The sequence below is a fragment of the Mytilus galloprovincialis genome, chromosome 4 (genome assembly GCF_965363235.1).
Source record: "Mytilus galloprovincialis chromosome 4, xbMytGall1.hap1.1, whole genome shotgun sequence".
Lineage (NCBI taxonomy): Eukaryota > Metazoa > Mollusca > Bivalvia > Mytilida > Mytilidae > Mytilus > Mytilus galloprovincialis.
Window position 1 is genome coordinate 26,491,015 of NC_134841.1, and position 14,221 is coordinate 26,505,235.

Sequence of the window (14,221 nt, forward strand, 5' to 3'; positions counted from 1 at the left end):
GTCTAGAGTTGTTATTTGTCTTGTTTCTCTAAATTGAGACTTATTACACATAAAACAAGTACAGAAACACACAAATTTTCTTTTATAGCTCACAATCTTTGTCTTGACAAAACTTTTTTCTTCTTTTTATAACAGAATAAAGGCTTTTGAGAGAAAGACAAAATGATGTTGCTTATGAAATGAGTTTAATTCATTTTCAAAGATTTGATTGTCAATAATGAACACAGTAAAATTGCAATTTAAGAATAATAATGTTCAATAAAACATTAAAAATAATGGTAGTAAATAAAAATATAAATTACGTAGGATTTCATGAGATTTCTAAATGAGTTATATGTTAATCTCAAAAGGGTACTACTCATTGGCCAACATTTTATTCTATTACAGGATTTTTTTATAAAGAACAATGTCAGATTTTTATTTGATTGACCATCACTTTGCACTATTTCTAATTGAGTCACTTGTCAGAATTAAAAAAAAAAAACACCTATAGATAAAATGTTGGTATTATTGTAAAATGTTCTTTATGAAACTACAGCATTTACACCATTACACATACATTTGGTACATATATTTTTCTTACATTAAACATCAAAATACATCAATTGAAACTCAGACTGCTACATAAAAAAACTTACAAAAATTATAAATGTTGGATTTCTAAGTTATCTTTTCACTAAAACCGACTTGAAAACAATAATATTACAAAATAACAACTATAATGACACATACATATATGAAGAAAAAACAATCATGATGTAATACATCTATCACAAACATTAAGGCTTTTAAAAGCAAATGAAACGGCCAAGTCACAATTTTTCTGGAAATAATTACTGATCCGAAAAAATTCATTACAAAACTATCAGGCCATTTCTGAATAAAAAATTGCATTTTTGTGCAATAATCAGGATTTCTCTAAGCAGCAAACAACTCCATTTATTAAAGCTTATAGGCGGATCCAGGAGGGGTGCCCAGGCCCTCACTTTCGAGGGAAAAATTTGGTAGCTTATATAGGGAATCACTGAAGCGTGACTGAAACAGGCCCCCCCCACCCTTTACAAAATGTTCTGGACCTGCCTCTGAGGCTTTCATTATATTTGTATTAAAATGGTAGACCAGCTTCGTGAGATGGCTGATTATTTATCCAAAAGTTAAAGACTATTCATATGTTAATTACATGTAAGAGAAAGACTCTAGACCGATAAGTGATGTTTTTATTTAAAACACATAATGCTGGTCAAAAACAAACAAAATAATCTCAAGAAAAAAAATTCAAAATTTCAATGTTTGCAACGTCCTCATTATAGCTTAAAATGTTCCATTCAGTTTGAATAGGTTTATTAAGCCTTTCTCATTTCTGAGTTTAATCTTGAACTTTTAACTAACTGAGTCAAGAGAGAACAAAGGGTTCTGTCAGAATGGCCGAATTTTTCAGAGAAGCTATAATTCTCCCCTTGCATCATCTGGTGCATCTTTGCACAAAATTATATGATTGATGTGATTTATTATCTAAACGTTCGATGTAGACCTAAAACTTTTGTAATGACAATCAGCTAGAGAGGGGCATTCCAGCACACTCCTATAAATCCCCTTAAAATCGATAAAGGAATTAAAATTAATAAGTTAAAGAATTACAGGGAGATAACCATATGATTACATTAACTTTCACTTTCTTTTATAATTTGAATCTTAATTCTGAAATATTTTCCAAAATTTTCTCAATTGCTTGAAACAAAATATTGCATGAAACTAATGTTCTATAGATTATCTTTTTACACATAAAAAAAAAAAAAATTACAATCTTGTATTTATATTAAAAAAACTTAATTAATAGTGTGTACATATTAAAAGCACTTGTGTTTAATGGTTCATTTATCATACATAATTAAGTTTGTCCTTTCTAATTCATTGGTATGCATGGTATTGATATGTTTGTAAACTGCTGATTTCTAAATAGATATGGTATAGCTTTTGAAATAAATATGAGACATAAATTGTTCACTTAGTAGATCACTGATTGTCTGTGTTGTCCCCATCAAAAGGCACATGAGGGGCATGGCCATTGGAGGAGAGGTCCATCACAGGGTCGGCTAAATTTATCCCATCTAAATCAAACTCTGGTGACTGAAACAAAACAAATGTCTTGTCAATTATTATAAATAATAACATATAACAAGAGGCTCCTAGGAACCTGAATTGCTAACATTGTATAACTATGAGGGGGGTAGGACCGTTATCGTGGCTCCGGGATCAGGTGTTTTAAGCTCTGGATTTTGGGAATTCTTTTTTTTGAATTTCGGGATGTAGGGATTTAGATTTCTTTAAATGGGGACCTTGGGATTTCATGTTTTTAAGCCTGGGATTTTGGGATCAGGACCCTTCTCTTTTCTTCAGTTTCTTCAGGATTTCACTGTATATTTACATAATAAACTTTCAATACAGACATGTCTTACATCTATGTATCTTGATAGTATGCTGGAATTGAAATGGCAGTACTTAAAAAATATGTAAACTGTGAAAAATATTCAATGACTTTGACTGAAGGAATAAGACCAGATAACAAACCATGTAAAGTTTTCAGTCATTACACTATTATGAAGGGGGTCGGGTCACATAGTCTCCATGGAAATTAGACTGCCAATGTTTATACAACTGCATACCTAATACCATTGACCTACCATTAGTACTTCATCTTTTAAAATTGATGATCTTGTATTTTTATGGAAACTAAAGCAAAGCCCATATGCTGTATTGGCTTGACATTGCTCATTGTTGAAAGCCATACAGTGAAATATAGTTGTTAACTTCTTTGTCATTTGGTCTCTTGTGATGAGTCAAATATATCTTTTTTATATGAGCTAATCACAAACTTCTTCAATAGACCATGGCTGAGGGGTTGGGTCCAAATAATTACCAACCAATATGCTTATACAAATGCATACAAAAAAATTATGGCCTACCACAAGTGGTTCCCTTTGAACAGACCTATGATATCACAAATTGATACTTTGTACAACCAATCTGAGTCTGACTTTTTGTTATTTGTTGAGAGACAAAAATCAAAAGTGTATTTTTCATGTTGAAACAATTTTTTCAAGCTGAATCTAAACATGTGGAGCAGGGTCTGCTTCCTTTCAAGAGCATCAGTGCCCTGTTGTTCAAAAGTGTTGTTAAGCTAACACAGTCGTTAAAGTGTTGTTAAATTAAACAAATTTGTTTACTGTTGTTCAAAAAATTTAACAACAAAATAAATGTTAAAGAGATCATGACTGGATTTGGTAGAGTTCATGCATGCTGCTGTCTGTAGTCTTTTTAGTGTTTTAAAGACTGTTTTTCATTTTTTTGCCCTGATTTTTTTTCTGTCTTTTATGACTGAAAAGTTTTGATTCATCCTTTCCTACAATAGTTGTCATCTGTTTATGTAGTTCATTGGTTTTCCCAATTGAATGGTTTTACTAGTAATTTTTGTGGCCTTTTATAGCTTGCTGTTCGGTGTGAGCCAAGACTCCGTGTTGAACCTATAATGGTTTACTTTTATAAATTGTTACTTGGATGGAGAGTTGTCTCATTGGCACTCATACCACATCTTACTATATCTATTCATTTTTGTTTTCTACAAATATCCAATTAATGGCTTCAGTCAAACTATCCACTTTGCTGTGATTTATTTCACTTCATCTCTTATTCTTTAAAAGAAATGATGCATAGGCCAAACACTTCAGGGATGATGATTCTTTTTCTGGGGAGTAAAAAATGTTTCTCTTAAATCTAATTGGATGTCAGACAGAGGAGTGACAGCACTGACTATTAGAGACCAGGGAGGTAATAAATAATGTAAAATGTAATTAATTTTGGTCACATTTTTTTTTCCTTGGACAACATATTGCAAGTGCAAGATTTTTAAAACAATACTAAAATCTGTAGCCTGTCACAGGGGTCGAATTTTAGCTTTATTGTGTACTGGCCAGCCGGACCAGTGGACAAAAAATCTACTGGTCTGGCTCCATATCTACTGGTCCTAAAATAAATGATGTTCATTTGACAAAATGATATATATATAAATAATAACCCTCCAGTACAGTGTAATTTAAGGTAAGGTATTTTTTTTGATAAATAGATTGAGATTGCAGTGCAATCAGTAATTTTAATCGATAATTTTCCACTGGTCCACCGGACCACCACCTGACAAAGTCTACTGGTTCGACCCAAATTCTACTGGTCTCAGACCACCGGACCAGCACTAATTTCGACCCCTGGCCTGTCAACATCAAAAGTTGCAGTTCATGTATGTACCTGCTCTTTCAACATGTTCTTACAGAATAAACATGATAAACACAAGAGTGTACAGGCTGAAATGTCTTGCCTACTTTATTAACCATTGATTCACATCAAATACAAAATTGAATTATCCATGACAATGAGTTCAAGGTCAGATAAATCCTGTCAGACAGACATGCACACCTTACAATCATTCCATACACCAAATATAGTTGACCTATTGGTTGTTGTAATTGGGAAAACATATTTATAACAAAAAACTTATCATTGAGTTAAAAGAACCACGAAAATGAGGTCAAGGTCATATGAAACCAGCCAGCCAGCAGGTACACTTACAATTATTCCATACATAAAATATACCTGACCTTTTGCTTTATGTATTTGAAAAAAAACAGACCAAAACACAAAAACTTAACATTGACTAATGAACCATGTAAAAGAGGTTGAGGTCAGATGAAACCTGCCTCACTGACATGTACCTATAATACTATCAATACAATAAAATTTATTTTATTTCAGAACAACGTGATACCAAAATACGACCAAAAAATTTTCAATTGTTGCGGTCGTATAAAAACTTCATTAAAACAGATGATCAATATTCTTGACAACTGTACCTGTTATTAAAATAGGAATGATAAGCCTTCTGAAACACCTTATTAAAATAGCAATTCCAGAACACTTTATCATATCACATAAGAACACCTAATAAAAACAAGAAAGTTCAGCATTCAAGCACATTTGACCCATAGATAAAATGGTCAGTAATCGAGAAAAAAACACCTCAGTCTCTAGCCATGGTGTTAGCTGGAGGACACTAAAACATTCTGAGTGGCTAAAATGTATTTTGAAACCAGTTATCCTTTATTATATATTCTATATAAGTTCTGATTTTATTGTCTAAAGAGATAGGGAAAATTTTAACTGAAAGCAGACCTTTGCTGGTTTTGGCTTGCATCACCATATGGATTTGTTTTCTACACTTTTGCTTTGTAGCTTTTCTGATTAATGTTTGGTAATGCTAAAACCAGAAAGCATTTTTTTCTCTTTATAAATTAATTCTTTCAAGTTGTAACATCATTTGAACATCCTTTAGTTTCATTTAATATTCACAAAAATAAGCTATTACAAAGATCTGAAAATTTCATTTATATTTGAAATATGCATGCTATTTCAAGTAAATGTACAACATTTAAATATTTATATTTTTGCCTATCATTAAACAAAAATTACAGAAAAGGTCTACAGCCAATTCACACTGTAACAGGAATAGTTCATGCTGTATCTATGAGCAAAGGAGAAGGTTCACGAAGGGTTAAAATAGGCCCTGAATTTTTTTATGTTTTTTAAATTGGGCCAAAAAATTATATAGAAATACTTGTGATAATACTATTAAGACAAAATTAATTTTCTGGCACTTTCCTTTACAATTTATCGAGCCATGACCCCTTAAATAAACACAATTTGTATTAAAAGGTCAATTTTGGTACTTTTTTCCCCATAATTCTAATTGTTTTTGGCATAATTACCTTTGGCCGCAATCTCCGATCCAAAAAGTTTTTATATTGATGAATTCTATATCAAAATTGAAATCTTTTGGTTACAACACATTTTAGATTGTAGGTGGCGGCCAAAGTGTTTCTAAAGCTTTTAGGTCTGAAAATTGCACAAAATATCATTTCTTGACAAAATGTCAAAAATGGGCTAACTTTGGAGAATATTATGTACTTTTATGAAAAGAACTGATATATTCAGCATTTCAACTTTTGAAATAGACCCATTTTCGAACCAAATTGAGATCTTTTTGGTGTTTTATAATAAAGTTGATATTTTAGGCCATTTTGTGCCATAAGTGAACTTGTCCTTTCACAACAGTTAAAACATTTATATGTACATGGATGCTTATGTACAGAGTCTGTCTCAGAGGGAAACAACATACATACACACAACAAATATTTTGAAAATATTTTTATTTTTACATTTATAGCATATAGAAAGGTATCATGTAAAAATGTCAATTATGCATTCCCATAGTAAAATCCTAGCATTTTGTATCACATCTTGCAGACGAGAATCGTACAAGAAATTGTCCAATTTTCTGTTGATTAATCTTCCTTTTCCTCTGGTCTTTTTCCTTTGGGCATCTACCAAAATTATAGATTCTCTCATTATGTTGTCAATCATATGAAAGTTAGTTCAAATGCAAGAACCTGAATTCTTATTGGTTAGTAGATCAGACAGCATATCAATTCAATCCATTCAAAAAATTACGAAATAAATTGGTTAAAAACACAAAACTTTTTTGTCTTTTTCATCATGCTTATTAGAATTATTATTGACTAACAACAGAGACAAACATAAATAGAAGAAACTAAATCTAAACATATAAATGTAACATTCAAGAGTAGACGGATAGAAAGAGCAAACAAGTAGGTATTGGAAATACTTAAGGAGGACTGGTTATATGCTTCCTTTCCTCCTATTTTTGTCCAAGTATTTTATTCATAGCAGAAACGAAATCTATAACAGTCAATATATTCTGTATAAACTCTCTATAACACATGTATGTTTTGTTCACTATTATATTTATTTGTTATTTTTGTGATTGTATTTATTATATTTTGTGAACCTGTATTTAAAATCTGTGTAATCAAAAAAAAAGTGTGATATTTTGAAACTTGTTATAACCTCTATCAGTATATACACTAAAGTCTGCAGTTAACTGAAGGATGTTCAAATGATGCCAACTATAATGGGTTAGGATAAGATTACCATGTAATAACTGTTTAAGCCTGGTGGAATTCATGGGGAATTTTATAGTCTACCAACCATATATAAAATTAAAAAAACTTTAGATAGTTTTAGAGGGAATTGTAAAGATCATTAAATATGCCCCAAAATTTTGGAAGGTCATTTCTAACTGCAAAAGATCTGAGATAATTTTATTGGTTTTAGGTGCTTTAAATACATGTACAACCAGAAAAGTATTCTTTATGACACAAATATAAAACAGTGGACTGCATAATGCTTGAGTTAAAATAAATTCCACCTGACTTCAAATATGTTTGGAAATCAAATCTCAACAGTCCATCAAGAAACGTTTCTTTTCCCCCCAGAAAGTATTAACTGTTCATGCATGTGACTAATGAAGCCCCCCTCTGCATGTGTGTGCGTGTGTGATACATACCAGCCAATCCAGAGGCTTAGACAGAAGGTACTCAGTAAGGAAGTTGACTGTTTCTTGTACATATCCCATTTTGTCTTGTGCCTGGGCTAATAACCAACTGGGAACTTCTTCATAAGAGTTGACCTACAGTTCAAATACATAATCCAAGCATGTAAATAAACTGTTTTTAGTTTTATTCAACAAATTAAAAGTTTTCATAAATCAGTATGTATGTGTCATGAAATAATGAATGAAAAACAATTAATCTACACAGAAAACGTTTTTTATATATTCAAATGTAAATGAACCACATTATTTTATGTGTTGTTTTTTCTGAACATTTTTTAAATAAATGCATAGGTATTTTTTTAACAATTCTTTGGTGATTATGTCACTATCTGCAATACATGTTCAGGATATATACCTATTTAAAATTTGCAAGTACACAAAGTACATAAGATGCTGCATTACGGTAAGCATCTTCCTAACAGTATTTTATAAATTATATATAACGTATATTTAAAGAAGATCTTGTAAAACCCTGCTTAAGAGTCATATATTCAAATGACATTCAGCTCCTCTATCAGAAGACTGATAATGGATTTAAGTTTGTTTCGTTTGGTTTGAAGAGTTCTGAATAGACTCATAGATAAATAAACTTACATTTTGGAAAGATTTGATTAGTTCATCTGAATACTGTTTTGCTCGGTCAATTCTGTCTTTAAGTGTAATCTGAACGGACTCTGGGATGTAAGATGTTAATGTTGTTATTCCGATCTTGACTTTCTTTGTAAGATTCCTGGCTACAGCAATCGACTGTCCCTCTAGAGTCTGAATAACAAATGTCACATTTTTAATATGATTAATTGGTGTATCATAAACAAATCTTGTACATAAAGTTAAATTCATTATCTTGTTAACAGTTATCTACCCTGAAACTATATCAATTATCTTATTTCAAAATATCACTCTCTTATATCTTAGTATAGTACAAATAGTATCAATTAAATAAAAACAATTAAAATGTTCATCCTTACAATTCAAGTAAGGATGTTTAAAAAGACATGATTAACATTCCTTTAATTTTTTATACCTTTAAATTAGAATTTACTGTTTTATTGTTTTTTTTACCAGGAAACTAAAGTTTACCTTTGGAACATCTTGGACATCATCCTCTTCTGTAACAATCTGTGACCATACTGAAGTCATTTTATCTTGAACCACTCCAAATGATCCTGTTACTTTTCCTGTTGCTGTTTCAATATTAGTTTTAGCATACTGAATCTGAAATGATAAAACATAAAAAATATTATAAAAGTTAAAAGAAAAGACAAACAACAGTACATAATACACAACATAAAAAACTAGACTTAGCAACACAAACCTAATGAAAATCGTAAGGATGATCTCAGTAGCTTCACAAGATAAGCAGATCCTGCTTCACATGCTGCTAATATAGGTAAAAACGTGATAAAAAAAAACATGTGATAAATGTCTTGTTACTTTCAACAGAAACTTCAACTTGTATAAGAAAGACATAATTAATTGGGAATCTGTTTAGTCAATGTTAACCTAACTTTATAGGTATATTTTTCTACATGAAATGTTATTGTTTTTTGTAAGTGGTTGATTTTTCAATGTAACAAACAAACAGCTAATAATACTTTTATTACCAAAAACTTAGCCTGAAGTCAGATAAGCATGAAAATGAAGCCAAAATCTTACCAAATCTACGGTAAAGCTGAGTTTAGCCAGATTTTCTTGACTTCTAAGTTGTAACCTCTTCATATCTCTCATGGCTTTATTATACATCCTCTTACGGACCTTCCCTGTCAGACAAGTTGCTCTTGTTACAGCATTTGGTGGGTATTCATCCATTTCTTCCTTTTCTACGTTTTCTGAATTTAATAATTACAGGTAATAATGTGAAAATTCATTTAAGATAGTATATATTTTGGTAGACATTCCAACTTTATTTATGTGAAGTTTAACTGAACCATATGTATATATAAACTTTTGTATATTTGTAACTTTATTCTGAGTCTTTTTAAAATTTAATCATTATATTTGTCAAATTATAGGCAGATTTTTGTCATGGATATTTTTGAACATTAAGGATATAAACCACAAAATGATTTCCTTGAGAACCTAAAACGTACAAGCTTTGATTGATGGTATATATATGTAAGACATCTTTTCCTGAAAAAAACTATCCTATTCTTACTTAAACATATATATTGTAATACAATAATGATTATACCTTCATCTTCAGAGTCAGACTCTGGCAAGTATTTCTCCACATACTGTTCTGAAAAATCTAAGGCATTGTTGACTTGGCTGGACACAAACTGACCATATGGAGTGTCCATGGTCTTGGCCACTTGGTTACAACCAAACTCTGTCACTGCTGATCCAATCTGCTTTACCTTTCCTATCTATGGATAAAACATTTCAACTTCAGTTCTACATTGAGTTTTACATTAAAATCTTTGGTACATGTGGTTATTGTAAGATTTTTAATCTTTTAGAACTTCATATTGGAAATAATTTTTCATATGTATGTGGATATGGAATGTTTATGTGCTACAAATATATGTATTCTTATGCCGAGTATATACATGCACTTTCCGAAAAAACACATATGAGATTGCACAACAGGATGCCAGATAATACGTGTATCATAACAAAATGAAATTTAAAGAGTTTCTTGATTTGCTACAATTATTTCAATACTAAGGTCAACAGGAGTGGTATTCTGAAAATAGATAAATTTATGCTATACATGTATCAAATGATTACATTGTACTTGTAAGCTTCACTGAAATTTCATGTTTCGTTCTTAAAAAATATATGATCTACCAGAATAGGATGTCTTATATGTGACTTAAAGACTTTGTTTATTATGTTAAGTTTTTGGTGCCGACTGCATATACAACTAACCTGTTCCTTTCCTGTGTTGTAAGAGTTAGCTGTGAAATCTTTGACTGCTACGACACGATCAACTGTTGGCTTCACATACTTATCATACATCTGTTTACCATCTTCCATTAACTACAAAATGTCAAATAATCTATTATCATACCAGGGAAAGATTTATTCAAATATAATACCCAAATTACATGTAACTGATAGTACAAAAAATATTCAAAAAATTTAATTATATATGTACATTTGTGTATTTTCAATAGCCAAATGACATAAATGACTATAGAATTTAACAGACATGTACATGTACACATATTAATGGCTAATAATAGATATGAATTGCCTTTTTTTATCAAGTTATCGTTAACCATCCTGACCATAGATTGTAATATTTTACCAATTACGCAGTAATGTTTTTTACCTTGTTATATGTTCTGGTGTCAATGTTATCAATTAACAGGTCAGACATAGTCTACTTGTCAGTTTTTAAACAAAGTAGGTCAAGGGAGTTCTATTTTTAAAACCTTATCTGGCCTTCAACTGATATACATTTTAGAAAACATAACCTTCAATTGATATAAATTGAGATGACATGTTTGTACTTTGAACCAGTCTATCAGATGTGGGATGGATCACAAATCATATAGACATTGTTAACTATATTAATTATAATAAAAAGTACTGATGTCTTAAGAGCACATCAATGTACCAGCAAAATAACTTAAACAAGATTTGACACCTTACCTCTTCAGTAGGTTTGTTGATAACAGGGTATTTTTCTTCCAATTGATTTAATTTCTCACAAGCATAACTGTTAGCTTTTTCTACAACTGTAAAATAGAAATTTCAAAATCAAAATTCAATCTTTTATTTTAAAGCTTAAATTGACTTTATTATAAAAAAAAATACATTTAATTTTATAGCCCATAATAAAGATATATATTACATATAACTATACTTTATAGAGATAAACTGACAGGAGTTTCTACAAAGACCATGTTTGAATGATTCACCAAACTATGTATACTCTTTATTCTATCCTAAATTCAAAAGCAAAGTTTTTTTCTATTTAAATTGCAATTTTTAATCAAATTGTATGTCATAAACTCATAATTACACAGATTAACAATGATTAATGGGATATTTTTGTTGTTTTCATACATCTAACATGTCTAAGAATTTGTCTAATTGTTGGAATATACATGTATGCATTATGCACTATACAATTGTATGTATAATGTCTACTACAATCATGAAACACAGGCACTTGTCTCAGACAAAAAAATCTTATATACCTTAATACATGTAATATAACACCGCCTGACATTTTACTAAAATGCAAGTTAAGTACCTTGTGTTATATTAAGGTATATAAGGGTTTTTTTTGAGACAAGTGCCTGCGTCATGAATGTATCTTAACTATATACATTTTTAATTGCACAGAATACTATTAACATGATCATTGATGATGTACCAATTGAAGACTTAAAAATCTAAGTTTAATTGTGTTGTATACAATAGATGATCTATTACTGGGCTGCTTTGATTTTTGCATTCAAATATTATTGTTTTTCTTGTTATTATTCCCCTTCCCAATCATCCAGGCTAACTATTGACCTTCAGAACTTACTTTGTGGTTGGTATCGTTCTACCAATGGTTTACCAAACACTACTGATGTATCCACCACAGTTTTAACACCAGCCTCTGCCATGTTCAGAGAGGACTTCAGTAATTCATGGGATCCTTTAGTTCTCTGGTAGAGATTGTAGGCCTGCGTCCAGGCTGAACTGACCACTGGGATCTTTCCCAGTTGATTTATAAATTGTTGATCTTCCATTATCCTTCGTTGTTCCTCCATGTGTTGCCTGTACATACAAACTCTGTAATCAACATGTTAATATTAGAGAATACATTTATTTTCAATTGAGCTAAAAAATCACCAAAATAAATCTATTTACACAGGTTTTGAAATCTAAATTTCCTTTTGTGTCGAGATTAATAATATTTGTTTTCTTTATTTTATAAACTACAGAAACAAGTGCCTCGTACATAATTTCTCTCTGTCAAGTTCTCTTCTCTGACTCTGTGCAACAAGTATAAACTTTATAACACACCGTCACGCTATGCCATAATATGTCTGTCCAGACTGGTAGACATCATGACATGAGACAATGAAACCGTAAAAGTAAAACCCCTTTTTCTGGTAGATCATACATTTTTTAAATGAACAATCTTATGTTCGTTATGGCATAGAACTATTTAAACATTTGTTTTCTTAAAAAGAGTACAACTTACCACGATATCTGTTTTAATTTGACAAAGAAACACCGCACTGCGGATTTATAAGCTAACTGACTATGTCTGATAAGCTAAAACACACGTCTAAGATCAAAGTCCGAAATTCCTTGTGTGATGTCACGGAAACTACCCTAATGAAACTGAGGGTCGATAAGGTTTTTATTTTAATTTCAACAAATGTTCTGCGTCATTTTGGATTTGCTACAATATCAAAAGGTTGACATAATCAATTAAGAACATAATTAATTTAGTGTACGGTTTATTTAAAAATCAATATAATAAACATTTACAAATACATTAAATTTACCCTCAATCTACCCCAAGAGGGAAATCCTTCACTCAGCTGACAATGACGTGTCTTATCAATGTTGACCTTGACCCCTGGAAATGACAATATCGACCAAAAAACATGATCACTTCGTGCTGCGACTACGTAGCTTAATTTCGGAAAATAAAATATTATAACTCAGTTATATTTTTATTTGCGAAATAGGACCCACCATGAACGAAATCAAGGATCACAAAACAATACACTAATAATACCAGAGACATTGTATTATAACCTGAAATAATTTCATAATTAAATGAAATTTTAAACTGAGTTCGAAGATCTAGGAAAACTGAGATGTTTCACGTCTCTCAGCATGCTCAGTGGTATAAATGCACTTTATGCAGTTTGAAACCTACATATATGACATATATTTCTTCATTATCTTGCATTTTGCTCAGTAACTTAAAATACTCATCTTCATTCTGTTATAGGTCTAGACCAGATTTGATCAGATTTAATCGACTCATCTTCATTCTGTTATAGGTCTAGACCAGATCTGGGAACAGTGAGAGGGCGGAAAGGGGAAAGGGCGACAGGGAGAGAGGTGGTGGGAGAAAGGAGAGAAGGGGCAGGAGAAAGGAGAAAAGAGTTAAAAAAGGAGACAAAAATGTATATTTAAATTATTAAAATTTAGCAGGAAAACAATTATTTAATACATGAGTTAATCAAAAGATTAAAGAAAGTGCTAATAAAATTTAAAATAACCTAAAAAAAAAAAAAAAACATTCAAAGCAAATTAAAAAACGGAAAGTCCGAAATCAAACGGCAAAACTCAAACAAATGGATAACAACTAATATTCCGAATCGGTACAGGCATTTTCTTCTCAACATCCTTGTTGGTTTTTTCTAGATAAAGTGCTTCAAAGTTGACCGATATCCATATAATTTGGCAGAAAATGGATAACATTACTTAATATAGAGTAACATTTGTTTTTTACTGCGAGGTATTGAAAAATATGTAACGGGATCTGAATGGTGCTTGTTATTTTGTTTTCATTTAACCTGTCTGGTTTTCGTAAATTTCCTATTATAAATGCCGAGTTCACACGTAATTCGAACAGCGAATTCGAATTCGATTCACATTAACTTTAGTTTTATTTTCAACTAACAGGGTGCACATTCAGCTTCAAAAAATTGATTGAGTGAACAGTGATTTTTAAATACAATATGAATTGATTGATTTGAGGTTCAAAAATGTCCGGTGGCAAATATTTCAGGC

The 14,221-nt window shown here is 30.9% G+C and overlaps 1 protein-coding gene across 2 annotated transcripts; it reads right to left on the minus strand.

The window, feature by feature from the left end:
* Positions 1-1,918: 1,918 nt before the first annotated feature.
* On the minus strand, positions 1,919-12,798 carry LOC143071718 (perilipin-2-like). Of its 2 annotated transcripts, none has more exons than XM_076246219.1 (10): positions 12,669-12,798; positions 12,003-12,253; positions 11,117-11,202; positions 10,388-10,498; positions 9,708-9,882; positions 9,173-9,345; positions 8,597-8,731; positions 8,111-8,278; positions 7,469-7,591; positions 1,919-2,127 (listed from the first exon to the last, which is right to left on the minus strand). In XM_076246219.1, the coding sequence occupies exons 2-10, from the start codon at positions 12,244-12,246 to the stop codon at positions 2,014-2,016; spliced, it is 1,329 nt and encodes a 442-aa protein (XP_076102334.1). In that variant the 5' UTR covers positions 12,247-12,253; positions 12,669-12,798; the 3' UTR covers positions 1,919-2,013. The 2 variants fall into 2 exon arrangements, with proteins under 2 accessions (XP_076102334.1, XP_076102335.1); XM_076246220.1 differs by lacking the exon at positions 1,919-2,127 and adding an exon at positions 6,235-6,425.
* Between the last annotated feature and the right edge of the window lie 1,423 nt (positions 12,799-14,221).

Coding starts and splice junctions, on each gene's coding strand:
- LOC143071718 (XM_076246219.1), bottom strand. CDS start 12,246: ATGTACAGGCAACACATGGAGGAACAACGAAGGATAATGGAAGATCAA. Junction 9,883..10,387: donor ACAACACAGGAAAGGAACAG/GTTAGTTGTATA, acceptor TTTTATCCATAG/ATAGGAAAGGTAAAGCAGAT. Junction 2,128..7,468: donor CTAAGCCTCTGGATTGGCTG/GTATGTATCACA, acceptor GTTTTGTTTCAG/TCACCAGAGTTTGATTTAGA.